This window comes from Vigna radiata, unplaced genomic scaffold (assembly GCF_000741045.1).
Source record: "Vigna radiata var. radiata cultivar VC1973A unplaced genomic scaffold, Vradiata_ver6 scaffold_122, whole genome shotgun sequence".
Taxonomy (NCBI): Eukaryota; Viridiplantae; Streptophyta; class Magnoliopsida; order Fabales; family Fabaceae; genus Vigna; species Vigna radiata.
Window position 1 is genome coordinate 1,146,242 of NW_014543108.1, and position 19,026 is coordinate 1,165,267.

General features: G+C 35.5%; 1 protein-coding gene across 1 annotated transcript in view; it reads left to right on the top strand.

Moving 5' to 3' along the window:
• LOC106752987 overlaps positions 1–19,026 on the top strand; it is a gene marked incomplete at its 3' end in the record, with an annotated part of 35,604 nt that overhangs the window by 13,826 nt on the left and 2,752 nt on the right. Inside the window, exon 9 of the mRNA XM_014634767.2 lies at positions 4,533–5,360. Coding sequence (XP_014490253.1) covers positions 4,533–5,360 — 828 coding nt within the window. The remainder of the gene's footprint in view (positions 1–4,532; positions 5,361–19,026) is intronic.

Below are 19,026 nucleotides of genomic sequence, written 5' to 3' on the forward strand. Positions count from 1 at the left end.
TCATCTCAAATGAAGTGATATTTAATGGCTATGTCTTTTGTTATTTGATGATAGATTGAATTTTGTACTATTGCTATTGTCGATCTATTGTCACAATAGATAATAATTGGTCCATCTTGTGGTTCACTCATTTCTTCAAGTATTCTTTGTAGCCATATTGCTTGACTCGTGGTATTAACAGTTGCTACACTTTGCTTCTGTTATTGATTGGGCCATGATTACTTGATTCTTTGATGTTAAAGATAAAATACCCGATTCTAGTGAGAAAGCGTATCCTAACGTACTCTTATAGTTGTCCATTGATTCTGCCCAATCACTATCTATGTAGCCAATCATTCTTGACCTTGTCATGGTTTTGTACCATATACCAAACTACTTTGTGCCATGTAGATATCTTAAAATTCTTTTTCCTACTCCATAATGAATCTAACTTGGCTTTTGCATGAATCTTGATAGAAAACTTGTAGCATACATAACGTCTGGTCGTGTGGTTGTAAGACACAAGAGATTTCCAATCAAACTCCTGTAAAGTGATGCATCTACCTCTTGTGCTCCATCATCTTTTTGTAGCTTCTTATTTACCACCAATGGAGTGGCAACAAGTTTACAATCATTCATCTTGAACTTCTTTAGTAAAGCTTCAATACGTTTCTTTTGAGAGATAAATATACCTTCTTTTTGTTGTTTCACCTCTATACCAAGGAAATAGTTCATCAAGCCAAGGTTGGTCATTTCAAATGTATTCATCATGTCTTCTTTAAATTCTTTATCATCTCCATATTGTTTTCCTGTATAGATAAGATCATCGACGTATAAAGAGACAATGGGATGGTACTAACCTTGTCCCTTAATATGCAGTGTTGACTCACTTTTACTCCTCCTAAATCCTCGATTTATGAAGTATTGTTCAATCTTGTTATACCATGCTCAAGGAGCTTGCCTCAGGCCGCATAATGCTTTTTTAAGTCTTAGTACTTTGCCTTCATTGCCTTTGTTGATGAAGCCCTATAGTTGTTCAACATAAATCTCTTCTTCGAGCACTCCATTTAGAAAGGCTGATTTGACATCCAATTGATAGATGTTCCATCCTTTTTGTGCTGGAAGGGCTATTAAAACTCTAATTGTATCTAAGCTAGCAACTAGAGCAAATGTCTCATTGTAGTTGATTTTTGGTTGTTATGAGTAGCCTTTGGCAACCATTCTTGCCTTGTGCTTTTATATAGTTTCATCAGGATTGATCTTTCTTTTATATACCCATTTCACTCCAATGATGTCTTTTCCATGAGGGCAATTTATGAGTTCCCAAGTGTTATTCTTCTTAATAGTTTCAATTTCTTCTTCCATAGCCTTGGCCCATACTTCTTGCTTTGATGCTTCTTCATAACAGTTAGGCTCAATCATAGTTATATTATTCAGGTGAAAAAACTTGTTGTTGTTGTTATGGAGATGAAGAATACATACCTGAATCTTCTGCCTCTTCTTAAGTTTCTTCTTGAAATTGTTGCATTGGAACTAAGTTGTTGCTTTTAACAACTTTTTCTTCTTCCCAATTCCAAGAAGCATTTTCATCAACTTCAACATCTCGACTGATGATGAACTTTTTTGTCTGTAGGTTGTAGACTCAATAACCTTTTGACTGTGTCTTATATCCCAAGAATATTCCTTATATAGTCTTGTTTTCAAGCTTATGCCTCCTTTGATCAAGAATACGTATGAAGCAGATAAATCCAAATACTCGTAGGTGTTTAGCTGATGACTTTCCTCCACACTAAGCTTTAATAGGAGTCTTGTCTAGGACTGCCTTAGTTGGACATATGTTTAGAATGTAAACTACAATGTAGATTGCTTTAGCCCAAAAAGTGTTAGGCATACTTTTCTCTTTTAGCATTGATCTTGCCCCCTCCATAACTGTGCAATTCTTTCTCTTTGACACATCATTTTGTTGTGGAGTATATGTGAATGTAAGTTGTAGCTCTATGCCTTCATCTTCGCAGAATTTATCAAACTTGCGAGATATGTACTCCTTGCCACAATCACTTTTAAGTACTTTTATCTATTTTCCACTTTGCTCCTCAACAAGGGCCTTGAATTTCTTGAATACTCCGAAGACTTCTGACTTTGCCTTTAATAAATAGACCTATGTCATTCTAGAGAAGTCATCAATGAAGAGGATGAAATACCTATTGTTGTTATGTGAAGGTGTTCTCATCAATCGGAAAACATCAGTATGAATCAACTCCAATAAGTCTTTTGCTCTCCATGCTTTATGTGTCGAGAATGGTAATCGGTGTTGTTTGCCGAAGAGACATCCTTCGCATGATTCATTATTCTCCTTCAAGCATGAAAGATCTCTCATCATGTTTTTCTGATATAGAAGCTTTAAGGCATGTGTATTGAAGTGGCCAAATCTACTATGCCAAAACCAGGAGTCATCAACTTTTCTACCTTCATGGCAATATTAGTTCTAGGTTTGAAGCTTATAGGAAAGCTTCTATTATTTTACTGTCATAAATTTTGCATGTATCATTCTCAAAATGAAGAGAATATCCATTTTGCATCGTTTGACCAATACTTAAAAGATTTTCCTTAAGATTTGGAACTAGTAAAACATCCTTGATGAATTTCATATCTTTCTTTGTCTCCACCATGATAGTTCCTTTGCCTCGAGATTCCACTGTGGTGCCATTTCCTAGTCGAACTTTAACATTGACAGATTTATCAATGTCTTTGAAGATGCTTTGATCTTTCGCCATGTGATTATTGCATCCATTATCCAAGTACCAACTTCTTAATTTACTAGGGGATTATTGATTGATGTAGAATATGAGTTTCTCTTGTTATGTTCTTATGCAAAGTTTGCTTGATACTTATTTTTATTACTAGAATACTTCTTGAAGTGACCAAATTGTAGGGAGGGGTTCAACACTCACACATACACATAAGTCTCCACATTGATAAGATATTGTCCGCTTTGGGCCAAGCCCTCACGGATTTGCTTTTGGTACCACTCCAAAAGGCCTCTTATCAATGAAGGTATCTTATGTGTATATAAACTCATGTTTATCTCTCATTTTTTCTGATATGGGACTTTGTTGTACCCAACACAAATTTCATGCATTTTTTACATTGAGGTTTTCCATGATGATTCCAAAAATCTTTTTCCAAGTGACTTATCGTTTTACAGATGTCATATGAAGGATATTTTCCTTGACAAGTCATAGAGAAGCTTTTAGAATTTTCTTTATTTCTAGAAAATTTTCTATACTTTTATTTCCTTAATTTTCTTTATTCTAAGACCGTAATTTTAGTTTTGATTGAATTTAAAGACTTTTGACCGAGTCTTTTTCATGCTTTCTCAATCTTTGTTCATAAGTTTCAAGAGAGCCTATTAGTTGTGTTATTGACAATGTAGCCAAATTTTTTGTTTGTTCAATCATGATTGTGATTGCATCATATTTTAGGGGAATAAAAATTAAAAATTTTCTCAATGTGTTTTTGTCAAGAATATTTTCTGCATAGACTCTCATCTGACTAACTATTTCTTTTATTCTAGAATAGTAGTCTTTAATGGTCTCAGATTCTTTCATTCTTATTATCTCAAACTCTCATCTTAGTGAAGTTTAAAATTGCGTACCTCATCACTTCCTTGAAACTCGTCTTGTATTATTTTCCAAGCTTGCTTTGCACATGTGGCATCAATTATCCTTGGAAAATTTGAGTCATCAACTGCTTGTTGAAGAATAAATAAAGCCCTTGAATCCTTCTGCTTGTTTTCCTTCAACCCCTTCTTCTTAGCTACAATAACAGTGGAGGTGTATTCTGGAATAGTGAATCTGTCTTCTATAATGTCCCATAAATCTTGAGAGCGAAAGAATGTATTCATTTTGACACTCCAAAAATCATAATTTTCTCATGTATAAATAGGTACTGGAATTGATGATGTTTGATTGGTAGTAGCCATGAGTTGAGAAAATATTTTCGAAGTAGTATAAAATGGAGCTATAGTTTTGTTTGAAGTAGTTGAAAACTTTATTTATGCCCAGTAGATGACTAACGTAGCTCTGGTATCACTGTTAGTATTTTGAGGTTGTGAAAGGAATAGTTAATTGGGTAGAAAAAATGTAGAGATAGTAGAATGTAGAGAAAATGTGGATATAGTGGAATGTGGAAGTAGTAGTTGAAAGAAGTGTTGTAGCGATCTTTAGTTGTGGTAGATGTTGTCTTGAATCAAATGGTAGAGTACATGACCATTTATAGACCCATAGATTATTCTAGAAGATGCTAGTCATAACTTATGTGGAATGTCATAGATTTGTACCTGTATAGAATGTTTCTGATTTTTTTCTTCCTATCTTAGCATTTTCTATAATATTTTAGAACTTTTATTACATTTTAATGCTTATATCTTATGATTTTCTTTATTATTCTATAATTTGCATCACACTTTCATATTTTAACTATATATTTTTCTCTTATATATCTAACTAACATCAACACATTACCTTTTCAATTTGTTTGACTTCAATTGTCAGGTTTCTCCCAAACTAGAGGGACTAACACTCAATAAGCAAAACATTAAGCTAATGAGTGATTCTCGTTTGCCAGAAGACCTTCTTTATAAATTAAAATATCTTATTCTAATCTTTGAGGATGATTACAATGGGAAATATAGTTTGCCTTTTGATTTCTTTCACAAGCTACCCAATTTACGATGGCTTCAAGTACAGAAATGCTTTGGTCTGAAGGAGATATTTCCCTCTCAAAAGCTTCAAGTTCACGACAAAGTACTTGCTGGATTGAAACAATTAAATTTGTTCGAATTAAAGGAGTTGGAGTGTATAGGTTTAGAGCACACGTGGGTACAACCATACACTGAAAAACTTGAAAAGTTAGTTCTCTACAAGTGCCCTCTAGTAGAAAGAATAGTTTCTTGTGAAGTGTCATTCATCAATCTTAAATATTTATATGTGATGTACTGCGAAAGGATGGAGTATTTATTCACGTTTGCAACACTTAAAAGTTTGGTGAAACTTGAGACTCTAAGCATAGGATATTGTGGATCAATCATAGAAATTGCAAGAAATGAAGAGGAAGATGGTTGTGATGAGATAATATTTGGACGACTCAGATGGATTAAGCTGGAATACTTACCGAGGCTAATAAGCTTTTATTCAGGAAATGCCACCTTGCAATGCCAATGTTTACAAGCTATGATAGTAACTGAATGTCCCAATATGATAACTTTCTCTGGAGGAGTCATAAAACTAGCAATGTTTTCTGGGATTCAAACATCCGAAGATTCTGATTTCACTTTCAACGTCGATCTCAATACAACTATCGAAAGCTTATTTCATGAAAAGGTGAAAATTACTTATCCTTACTAATTCTTTTATATATATATATATATATATATATATATATATATATATATATATATATATATATATATATATATTAAATAGTCTTCTTTTGTATTACATTACTATTTTTTTTCTTGCGTTATAAAATACTCTTTTCTTAACCTCAAATCATTTATAGTATATTATTTTATTTAGCAGTAGGTTTTGTTTGATGGATAATTATTTTACTATGTACAATGTTAGTATTTTTAGGTTGTGAAAAAAAAAAATAATTGATGGGATAAAGAATATGTGGAGATAGTAGAATGTGAAAATAGTAGTTGGAAGAAATTTATTTTTTAGTTGTCTTAGTTTTGGTAGATGTTGTCTTACCTCAACTAGTAGATTATATTGGTATTTATAGACCCATACATTATTCTATACAATACTAGTCACAATTCATGTGGAATCTTTTAGGGTGTGTTTACTTTGGAGAGATTATTTGGGGGAGACTGAGTGGATGGGTTTGAGGGGATTTTAGACGATTTTAGGTAAATTTCTTTTTTGTTCATTTGAGTAAATTTTGAGGTAAGTGAGAGTGGATTTAGAAGTAAAGTTTCTTAAAATTAGTGTAGGATTTGATCGATGTGACAGATAAGAAAATTGTTTTAATTGATAGAAAATAAAGATTACCAAAATGTCCTTGGTGGCAAAGGTAGTGTAAAATGATGTTTAGTACAACCATTCATATTGAAGTTCTTTAGTACAACTCACTGGTACAAAAAAGGGCTTCGATGTTGGTGATTTTTCGCCTTTAATCTTCAATATGAGGCTGACGTCATATCAGGAGATGTTAGCTTAACGTCGAATTGTATAAGCCGACGTTACTTGACGTTGAACCCATATGGAGCCCAGTGTCAATCTCTCACGCTTAGCGTTGATTAACATATGTGCAGAAATTGACGTGGGCCTTTGGAGAGGTCTGACATCTATGTCATTGAGCCAAAGAATTTCGCTTAGCGAATAATTTCTCTTGGAGTGCCACTGGAAGTAAATTGATCTCGGCTATTTCATAGGCCAACGTCAATTTACTCATATTAATGTCGGGTAGTGCATAGTCTGACGCCTTTGTATAATTTTTTTAATAAATGATTCGTTTTTTAATTTGACCATACCTGAGAATTAGAAAACCAGTTTTTACAATTGATATATATATATATATATATATATATATATATATAATTCATCTATTCACAATTCAAACTATATCAAAACTAAAAATTAAAGCCATCAATATCAAAACAAAAAGAACTTATTAAAGTAAACTATTCTAGCCTAATTCCATTTTTCCAAAAGATATCTTACCTATTCTTGCCTTAGCTTTTTTATTGTTTCATCTGTTAATGAAGATGAGTTATTGAACCAGTGCAAAATAAGAAAATTTTACTATTACTTTCATTCTAACGTTGAAAGTTGATTGTGATTTATAAAATTTCAAAGCTAAATTATTACCTCAATCCAATCATCTTTAATTCCTACTTGGATGATGATCGTTATCCATGACATTATGTAGTACCCACATGCCCAAGAATCTATCTGCTTATTACACTAAAGATGGAAAATAATCAATAACTTCAAAGAAAAAATGTTGACCGCAATACTACAAAATGTTCAAAAGATAAAATGATGGAAGAAGCTTATATCTTCAAGAAGAAACAAATTTCCGATCGAGAGGTGGCAGCGGAATTGGATTTGCGGATGAAAGTGGCTGATGCACACCATGTGTTTGTGGAAATGTTTGGGCGTGATTTGGTATGGTGTGATAAGGAATTCTAGCTCAGACAACTTTCCTAAGGGGAAAGAAGCTAGAGGAGCCAAAGCTAAAGCAATGCAAAGTGTTTGAACTTGAGAGAAGTGGCTGAATTTTGACAACATTTCATTTCTACAATCAAGTTACCATTACAAGGAGTGAAGCTTCTCTTTTATAGATGGAGAAAGCTTTGTGAGCCGTGCAATGCAAGCTAATGTATTTGCTTATTAAAACGTGCTGGAAACTGAAGAAGGCTTGCGAAGGAAGTTGTCCAGTTGGCCATGAGTTGCATATGACAATGTGAAGCACGTGTTGCAATGAGAAAGAAGGGTATCTTGATTGGCTAAGCGTGGAAATGGTTTGGCTAGGCGCATCTTCATGTTTCCATTCCGTAAGGTGGCTGTCTTCAATCTGTAGGCCACCTAAAGTCCACTTCCTTGGTTTCCTTTGCTCTTCCTTAGCTTGGCTAGCTTATTGAGATTGTAGGCATAGTTTCATACTTTTATTTGGTCACCTACAAAGCAAAGAAAAGTATTTAGTTTAAGTAGAATCTATCTAAGACTTTAGATGAGGAAAGAGTTTTGCAAATCTTTTATTCTACTTCCCTTTCTTTAGTCTTAGTTGTAGTTGCTACTTCTTTGGATGGGAAGTCCCTACAGGGGTTGCCATCATAAAAGCTAAACCTAGCTCTTAAAATTCTATATTTATATAGTTGTATCAATTTCTTTCTTCTAAGGTGACCTCACATCTATTTCCTCATTTGCAGATTTTGGTAAAGGTGATAATTACAAAAGAAAAATAACAAAGATAGGAAATACAAGCATAGTAGAGGGTAAGGTAATTTATAAAAGAGATGAGCATTTCATCATAAAATAGCATATTTTAAACATTCATAGAATAATCAAACATATAATACAAATTCTGTAGATTAAATTATCCAGATAGGTTAAATACCTTTTTTTGTCCTAGTTTTGGTTACAAATATTCAAACTGGTCCCCATTTTATTTTTCTGTTCAATATAGTCCTAAAGAACGTAATTATGTTCAATTTAGTCCTTTTTATATTCAATGTAGTCCTAAAGAACGTAATTTGTGTTCAATTTAGTCCTTGTTTGTGGTTCACTATCCAGATACATGCATTGACATGGAACTCACTGAAGACATGCACTTGTGTTGGCCTCCACTACTGTATAGAACCATTGTCAATGGTTTAATCCTACCATTTACAAGGTTAATTCCCTAAATTTGATGGGTGTCGCCGCCCAATCAAATTTGATGTGCAATTAAAGTGTAGTATAAACTAGGGAATAACCCCTAGGTCGTCTCCCAAAGACCAATTTTGCGATTCAGCATCAAGTCAAACACAGAGTGGGGGGGTTCAAAGTATTTCATATGAGAATTACGCTAAATTAAAATGCATGAAAATATTAAACTGAACAATACAACTAAATATTTAAACACGGTTAAATTAAATTAAATGCAAAATTAAACTAAAGAGATTAAAAGCAATTAATCTAAAAAAGGCAAATTAATTCAAAACAAAAGAAAATAAACAATCCTAATTTTCTTTACCAACACGTGACCTCATTCTTCAAATTCCATTTCATTCTTCAAATGTTAATTCCCAATTTTGAGGCTTGGAAATTGTTCCAGCCATGAGAGCATGTGCCAGCAAATTAATTTTTTTTCTTGAATTTGTTTCCAGCTGCAACGTGTCAGCCTTAGAAGCACGGTGCATCACCAAGCAGTAGAAAATACCATTGAAAATGGAATTGGCTTAAAAGCCTTCTTGACCGTGACCCACAATACAGTGATACTGCATCACTAAAGCAATGAAAATAATGCTTCCATTAAAACTGGCTCATTCACGCTGATTGGCTTCATAAATAAAGGAATCAATTTCCTCCAAAAATAATGACCCCTCTGTCATGGAAATTTCCCATCAATTCACCTTTTCATACTTCAATTAAATTAAAGGAAACAACTAATATGAGCTGTCAGGCGTAACATCATCCAAGCAATTAATGGAATTCCTTCTTTCCATATCTCCATTGAACAACCATCTCCGTCCCATCATCACTCAACAACATCACCTACTACCTACTTTTCATTTCACAAAATGCAGTGAAGAAAGGAAGGTTAATCTTCACTTGGACAGAAACGTAAAACCCACAAGATGTGACGTGAATCCAAATTAAAGTGGCAGCTGCAGCAGAGAAAATTCTTCCAGCAAAGCCACCGTTCAAGAGCAAAGGGCTAGCATAATGGGTTGCTGTACGTTCCTCTTTCATTCAATGAGAATAAACTAAAAAAAAAAAATATATAGATGTTCATCCTTGCTCCAGACGTTAGACCCCTCTCGGTAGCATACCAATAGCCAAGAAAATTAAATACCAAGTAAGTGGTGGCTACTTATCCCATCATCACGTGCAAAGACTATACCAACAATTCTAGTCTTGACTTCACAAAATAAAGAAAAGAAAGGAAGGCTAAACTTTACTTTGGCAGCAACGTAATACCCAAAGGATGAGACCGTGAATCAAGAAAAGCAAATGGAATCAAAGNTCAAGGACCAAGGCACCAGACCCACCATCTTGATTCAGCAATAAAAACGTGAAACACTTTCCTAGCAANTTGAATTTGCTTCCAGTTCCAGCACATCAATTCCTCTTTCTCGGTTCCAACAACGAAGTAGTACGTGGCTTAAATCAAAAGAGCTTAAAAGGCAAAATGGAAAATCAAAATGCTTCATTCATTCACCATTNAAAACGTGAACCACCATTGAAATTTCTCTCGGCAACGTAAGCCAATGCAAAGAAGAAAAACATGTTCTCAGAGTGTGTCCCCAAGTGACGGCTCATGCTCCCCCCCTCCAAATCCCTAGGTCTAAGTGTCACTCAAAAATAATGGGGTGGGGTCCACCCAAAACCCTAGGGACAAGTCATCCTTTTTTTTTTTTATTATTGGGCTTTTGCCTACTCTACAAAATTAGCCCAATTATTACAAAACTTCATTAACAAAATCTAAATTACTAAGCTAAGCTAGATTAAATCTAATTTGCCTTGTGGAAATTCTTCAATTTGCTTGGTGCCCTTCCAAAAGTCCCAAAGTATAGTTCCAAAATTGCCCTGAAAATAGAAATAGGAATAATTAAGCTCAAATAATTCAAATTAATTAAAATATGAATTATTGGTCTAATTAAGCCCAAATGGTGAAAATGACACAATAACTAAGAATTAAGCGCAAATCATCAACACAATTCGGTGTGAAAAACTAAGTTAATGGTATAATATATCGATTCATCAGTGTCTGAGGCCAATTTCCTGCCTTCAGATTAGGATTTCCTTCTACTCCAAACATAACTCATTCCACTCTAGGTGAGTGTAATGGTAAAGTATCAAAATATCTCCTTACTTGAATCCTTACATTAATACTTACACTAAAGGAACGCCACCATAGAATATCCCTACAATATTTTGGGAACTACGCCAAACATATACTTTCCTCCGTAAACATGACTCCACATTCAAGTTTCTTATATCAAGCAATAACCCATATTTGTATTCATCCATACTAAGTGATACCATGTTCATGATCAATTATAACTATCAAATATTTTTATATATATTCATATCCGCTAACAAGTCCATCATCGTCACAGTTTCATACATCATTATACAAAAGCATACTCATCAATAAATCCATCAACAATTCCATAAATAACCATAATATCAAAACTTTTGAACCACCAAAACTAATAAAAGAAATGCATGAAATATAGTAATAGAACAAATAGCAAGACTAGCCCTTAGCAACACCTAAGGCGCGCTAAATACAAGCTTGACAAGATCTCACTATCCAAGTAATGCTAAACAGCATAACCTGATGCTCAATGTTAAAGTTCCCTGGCACAATGGCTCTCAAAAGTGAAAACCTAGCACTCAACTCTCTATCACGAAACAACTCCTAATTTGGAATTTTGGAGTCATCGTTCTTTGCAATATCAACAATGTTAAGACCTCGGCAAATGTACCGAATAATATCAAGTAATAAACCAGTAAGATTGGATATCGTATAAGAGACTTGTGTGACACTAAACGATCGTATAAGTACTTAACTAATTAAGACTGAAGAATGATCTTTTGTAGCTAGAACAAGAGTAGATGAATGAGATTTGAAACGATGAAATGGTAATGTTGGGGTTAGACTTCACCTACTTCACCTTCATGCACATTAGAATTCATCTTCTTCATTAAAATGCTAATGCCAACTTACTAGATTACTTAAAACCGAATTCCTTGGTGTAAAAAGCCTAGACTTGCTTATTAGACATCAATCTCTTGAAAACCCTAATAATCAATTCTACATTAAGAAAAGAAGTTTATGACAACTAAAGGTCCTATCTCCATTTCTAGATAATATTTCCTTTAGGTAGATTACTCCAAGTCATGGTTCATAAGCTATTTTCCAATAACAAACAAATCCAAACATCAAGNTATGANTGGNCAAAAACATAACAAGCATTAAGAACAGGAGAAAATCACTAGNATTCAATGAAAGAAGCTTAATATATTCAAAACATGTTCATATACATTAAGTTTAGAGGTTACATCCTTCCCTAAAAAAATATGAAGTTAGCTCTGCATTGTCATGGAGTGCTTGAGCTTACAATGGAAGAAAATGGAAGAGATGAAGACCCAAGGAAGAGGAAGGGAAAGCTCCCAAACACCCAAACTTGCTCCAAGAGGTCCAAAATGTTGTTTTCGTGCTTGCGCCGTCAAAAGATGTGCACCCTCGTTGCATGAAAGCCTTAAATAGGTCTAGTGTGCCACATCAGCAAGTGCCACGCTCAGCGCCCAGACAAGAGGGCGTCATGCGCGACTTCAGCCAAACTGACTGATGCTCTGTGCCCTGGATGGGGCGCCCAGGCGAGGCTGCGAGGTGCATGGTGCTCAGGGCCCCTAGAGGGGGTGCCCAGGTGAGCTTACGAGCCTTCTAGTTTGGTGCTTTTGTTGTTTTTCCTGGATTCCAAGTTATCATCACAAGGACTTTTTAAGGCTTGTATTGTTGCTAGGCTAAGAAGAAAAATTGATTTTTCTAGACAACAAAGCACCTTGAGTTAAGAGAATAAACAATTTACTTCATGATATAGCATTAATCTCTCTTTTTGCTTCACAATCGAAGAACTCACTTCTGAACTTAATTCCAAACTTTTATTCATTGAACTCATTTTTCTCTTCTTCTTCTTTCTTCTTTTTCTTTTCTTTCTTTTCTTGTTTTACTCAATGCTCTTTTGTGTCATGATTTCCCCAACTACCCCAAATTTGAACCATTCTTCTATACCATACATGCATGCTCTACTCAACTCAAGGCAAGGATGTCAAGGGTTTTTGGGGTCAAAGTGTTGGCATTGGCTTATTTTGCTTAAAATGTAGAAAAAGGGAGAAGAAAAAATGGCCTTGATAATTTGTACCAGGCAAATCAATAATTCAAAAGAAGAAACTCAGGCAAAATCAACTATGATCCAACATGATAGCATTCAACAATAAATTTGAGGCACAACAATTCATAGGTTAAGTCAAGGTTCTAAAATTTGTCAAACAAAATGCTAAGAATATTGACCACAATCAAAACAAATCATTTATCCAAACAAATATGAGCAACCACCATCAATGCTTAAAAGCTCAACCAATATTATCTCAACAAATTTTCAACATCAATCACAAGGAATTAGAGAAAAGACAAGAGATTTTTCATTCAAATAAATCAAAAACACCAATTACTCAATACCAAACCATTGCAAAAAAACTATCCATTTAGACAAGTTTGAAATTAAAGGCAAAAAATAAGACTGGAATTAGCAACAAATTCAACCTAACCAAACAAACATGAGTCAGTCTAAGAAGGCTAACATTCAGCATACACAAACCAAGCTTGCACAAACATATATTGAAATTAAACTTGAATGAAGCCACATTATATCCTAACAAGGAGATATGACAGCAAAAATTCACTTAGTTGATCAAGAAAACAAGAGAAATAAAAGTGCTTACTTGAGTTGGAGAGAAGAAGATTTCGAAGATGTGTTTGATGTTGAAAATGTTAGAGCTAGGGTGAGAACTTGCAACAGTAGCACCAAGAGCAGCCCTTATATTGGGGCTTAAAGTGGGTTTGAGTGAAGGAAGAGATTTTGCTAGGTGTGAGTGAGATGTGGATGAATGTGAGTGAGATTGGTGGAAAAATGGGGAAAATTGAGAGAGAGTTAGGGTTATAATGGTTTGGCCGTAAGAGAGAGTGTAAGTGAAAGTGGTTGAAGTAGGGGTGAGTGTTTTAGGGTTAGAAAAATGGGTTGGGCTTAAGTGTGCAGTGCAAAGAGGCCCAAGGCGAGATATGGGTCTGCAACGCAGGCATTGGGTGCCCCTAGGTGGAGGGCGCTGAGCACGACTGAGTACAAAGCTAGATAAAGGAACTATGTAGATGACGTTGGGCGCCCTCCAACAGAGGGCCTTGGGTGCCATACTAGATTGCAGAATTTTCTGAACTTTTAGCAACTCAACCTCTGATTTTGAAATTTGACACAATTTCTCACCCAATTCAATCCAGTTTAACATATTTCCACTAAAGCAACTTGTTCAACAGTAAAAGGAAGGAATTTGAATGCTATAATGACAATTTAGGTGCACACTTCCAAGGCTTTCTAATTTTCCAACTCAAGGTTTCACTTTTCACATTTGAAACACATTTAAACTTAGCTAGACAAGCTAAAACATGCCCAACCACACCCTAAGACATGAAAACATATTGCACCACTCCAAGACAAAACAATTTACACTAACACTTAACATCACACTAGTACGACTATTAACACCACACAAGTTTCATTCAACTTCACATGCTCCAAAATAACGAAATCAAACTAAAACACTTTAAAACACAATTAACTAATCAAAACACACTAAACAATAAAATCAACACAAAGAGAAAGGATTAGAAAACTGGGTTGCCTCTCAGGAAGCGCTTGTTTAACGTCACGAGCTTGACACCATTGAGCTCAAGTTTGATTTATGATGTTGGTGTGCTTTTTGCTTTCATGACACCAACACCCTTTGAGCAGGTTTCCAATCACCAACTTGACCCTCCTAGATTAGGGAGCCTCAATTTCAAGCATCCCATTTGCTTTGATATCCTTGATGACCCATAAATTGTTCTTGATTTTCACCGGTTTGCCAAGTTTGGGTTCAGTGCTTCCCACTAATAAGGCTTGGTGAACCAATTTACCTTTCTTCTCTTCTTCCTCTCCCTTCACTTTTGTAGAAAGACAACTAAGGCCCTTTTTGACCAAGTTGGAAACTTGCCCTGGTACACTAGTCATAGATAGAACTTCATTTGGACCCTTATGACTAGTATGTTCTTCTTGATTTTTTTGCATAGTGTCAAAGACATTGAATGTCACCTCTTCACCTTGGTCTTTCAATTTCACTTTTCCATCATTAACATGAATGAAAACCTTGGCTATCTTCATGAAGCGTCTTTCAAGAATGAGGGGTATCTCGACTTCTTCCCCCATTTCCATCACTAAAAAATCAACAAGGAATTTGAGTTTATCAATTTGGATCACATCTTCCATTACACCATAAGGATGCTTGATGGACCTGTCTACCATTTGCAAGATCATTCTTGTGGGTTTGACCTCAAGACCACCAATCTTCTTGAGCATAGATAGGGGCATCAGATTGATGCTAGCCCCTAGGTCAACAAGAGCCTTTTTCTATATCATGATTCCCAATGGTGCAAGGGATGATGAAACTTCCCAGATCTTTGAATTTTGGAGGGAGAGTCTTCTGCATAATGGCACTACAATTCTCATGTATTTCAATTGTTCCCTTATCTAAATACTTTACTGAGGAACTGCTTCAAGTCTTTTGCATAAGCGGGAATTTATTGCAGTGCTTCGGTCAAGGGCATAGTAATCTCCAATTTCTAGAAGATATCCATGAAGCATCCAAATTGCTTCTCTTTCTCCTTCCTTAAGTAGACTTTAGGGTAAGGAAGGGGCTTCTCATGAGCTTCAATCTTTCTCTTCCCTTTTTCCTCTTTTTTCTTGTCTTCTCCCTCATCATTTTTACTCCCTTTTCTCTCAGTCTCATATTTTCTCTCTTCTTTTTCTCTCTTCTTCTCGACCTCAACCTTTTTCTCCATTAGTTTGTTCCTCCTCATCAACTTTCTTATCTTTTCTCTCCATCTCTCTCCACAATTATCTTGCCACTTCTAGTCATAATGGCATTATATTCCTCCTTCGGGTTAACGTCGGTGTTGGCCACAAAATTCTTGTCAGATTTCTCCTCCAACTTCTTAGCAAGTTGACCCACTTGTATCTCCAGGTTTCTGATGGAAGCTTCAGCACTGCTCTTGTGGTTGGAGATGGATACTTACATGAACTGTTGGAGTGCTTCCTTCAACTTTGATGTTTTGTCAAACAAGGAAGAATGTTTTTAATATTGTTGTTGTGGTGGCCTGTTTGAAGGCTCAACTTGTCCTTGGCCCATGCTAGGGTGAGGTCTCACCCTTGGTTGTAATTACCTTGGCGGCCTTGATTACCCATATAATTGACCTCTTCTTGGGACTTGGCTTGCATTGCACATTGACCGTTTATATGATCACCACCACATAGCTCACAACCTTGATGTTGAGCTAGAGAAACATGTTGGAGCTCTTTAGGAAGTTGAGAGAGCTTATTCAAGAGAGCTTCGAGCTGTTGGCTCATTATCTTGTTTTGAGCTAACAAGTCGTCCTAAGATTGTAGTTGAAGAACACCTTTTTGTTGGAGTTGAGCCCTTTCATTATGCACTTCATTGTTATTAGCAGCCACATTCTCAATTAGCTCATGTGCTTCTTCAGGTGTCTTCCATCGGATGTTTCCTCCAGTTGAGACATCCAACATCAATTTGGTTTAGGATCTAAGGCCTCCCAAAAACATATCCAGGACGGTAGACTCATCAAACCCATGAGTGGGTGTCTTTCTTAGTAACCCCTTAAACCCATCCCAAGCTTGGCTCAAAGTTTCAATATAATCTTGCTGAAAAGATGAGATTTTATGCTTCCCTTTGTTGACTTTTGATTGAGGGAAGTATTTGTTGAGGAACTTGGCAACCACATCCTTCCATGCAATGAAGCTATTCTCAGGAAAAAAATTTAGCCACACCTTGGCATTGCCTCCTAATGAGAATGGAAAGAGGCTGAGCCTTATAGTTTCATCTGGCACATCATGAATCTTCATAGTATTACATATCACAAGGAATGTGGTCAAATGATTATACGGATTCTCGTGAGATAGGTTGTTGAACTGATTGCTCTGCACCAAGTGGATGAGGGCAGACTTCATCTCCATGTTTGCGGCATTAACCCATGGCCGAGCAAAGCTATTGAAGTGGAGAGGCCCTGAGAATGTAGAGTAGTCCTCTAAGGTGCGTCTAGCTTGACCATCACCCCTACCATTCATATTGTCAGCCATGTCTTTCACTTCCTGATCAGAGGTAGGGATTAAGGGTTGCTCAAGAATCACAAGTATGGCATAAGTTTCTCTGGAAGCCCTGTTCTCTCTTCTTCTTCTATTTCTTTGAGTTGTCTTCTCAACTTCAAGGTCTAAAAGGGGAGGTTCATATGATATTGTGCTCCTAGTACGAATTGTGCCCTGCATACACTAGGGAACACAACATTAGAGCACCAAATTAGCCCGAAAGAATAAAAATAAAATTATACACAATAAAAAGAATAAAGCATAAAGCCTAAATTGGTTAAGAATCACACCAAAGTATAGTTTTGACCGCTAATCCCTAACAACGACACCAACAACTTGTTAAGACCTTGGCAAGTGTACCGAATCGTATCAAGTAATAAACCGGTAAGACCAGATTTCGTATCCCAAGAGACTTGTGTGACACTAAATGATCCTATAAGTACTTAACTAATTAAGACTAAAGAATAATCTTTTGTAGCTTGAACAAGAGTGGATGAATGAGATTTGAAACGATGAAATGGTAATGTTGGGGTTAGACTTCACCTACTTCCCCTTCATGCACATTAAAACTCATCTTCTTCATTAAAATACTAATGCCAACTTACTAGATTACTTAAAACCCAATTCCTTGACGTAAAAAGCCTAGACTTGCTTATTAGACATCAATCTCTTGAAAACCCTAATAATCAATTCTACATTAAGAAAAGAAGTTTATGACAACTAAAGTTCCTATATCCATTTCTAGATAATATTTCCTTTAGGTAGATTACTCCAAGTCATGGTTCATAAGCTATTTTCCAATAACAAACAAATCCAAACATCAAGTTATGANTGGNCAAAAACATAACAAGCATTAAGAACAGGAGAAAATCACTAGNATTCAATGAAAGAAGCTTAATATATTCAAAACATGTTAATATACATTAAGTTCAGAGGTTACATCCTTCCCTAACAAAATATGAAGTTAGCTCTCCATTGTCATGGAGAGTTTGAGCTTACAATGGAATAAAATGGAAGAGATGAAGACCCAATGAAGAGGAAGGAAGAGCTCCCACACACCCAAACTTGTTCCAAGAGGTCCAAAATGCTGTTTTCGTGCTTGCGCCGTCAAAAGATGTGCACCCTCGTTGCATGAAAGCCTTAAATAGGTCTAGCGTGCCACATCAGCAAGTGCCACACTCAGCGCCCAGACAAGAGGGCGTCATGCACGACTTCAGCAAAACTGACTGACGCTCAGTGCCCTTGGAGGGGGTGCCTATGCGAGCTTGTGTTCCTTCTTTAGCCTTCTAGTTTGGTGCTTTTAGTGTTCTTCCTGGGTTCCAACTCCTTGATAATTTGATACTCTTCCAAAGCATACAAATAGCCAACAAAATTGAGAAAATTACTGATGAAAACCATTAAGTATGACCTAGACTTACTTATGGACAAAAGTCAAAGAAAAGAGAGAATTTAAGCAAACTTCAAACTTAAAGAGAGTTGATTTGATATAAAAAATGCACTACAAATAATAGTAAAACTTATGTTATCAAGCAAAAACTTCAATTTTTATAATTTTAAGTTGTTCAATTACACAAATTGTCAATCATCACTTTTATAAACTTTTTAGATGGTTCAAAATATCGTGATCTAGTATCGATCGGTCTAATTGCTCAATTTAAAACCCCTTTTATTCAACAGTTCATAAAATCCATGAATTTTCCCAAACAAATACAAGTTGGTTCTCACACAGCCAAGGATCCACAACTCAAGCTTCCATAATAGGAAATTCCAACCAACAAAATAGAGTAAAATAAAACATACAACAGTAATGAAACAAGCATCTCATTTGATCAAAACACTCATTATGCATCATATTTATAGTTTCGACACACAAAGTCAACGTGCAACAACTAATTGGAAAAAAAAAAAATCAACTTGTGAAAATCTTAGCTTCCCTCACCTGGTTAAGCTGAACAAAAATCTATTTCTATCGAGATGTTCTAAGGCTTCCAAGCTTTAAGGTATCTCTGGAACTACGAAAAACTCAGGTCAATACTCTAAAGGTTCCTTGAAACCACAAACAAAAGAGTATTCCTAAGAAGCTTTGTAATGGCATATACAAGAGAAAAAAAAAATGGTGCTTGCATGAGACCTCAAGATAACTCAAAAACGAAAAGAGGATAACTACATTCACTTAACCAAGAATTGATCTGAATTGAGTGGAATCGAGAAGTTCTCCTTTTTTTTGGTGTGCTTCAAACCCTAGTCAATAGAATGGGGAGAAGTGAGATGAAATAACAAAGTGGGTTTTTTTTTTTTTTTTTTTTTTTTTTTTTTTTTTTTTTCAAACTAGAACAAAGAGAAAGAGATTGAAGAGTGAT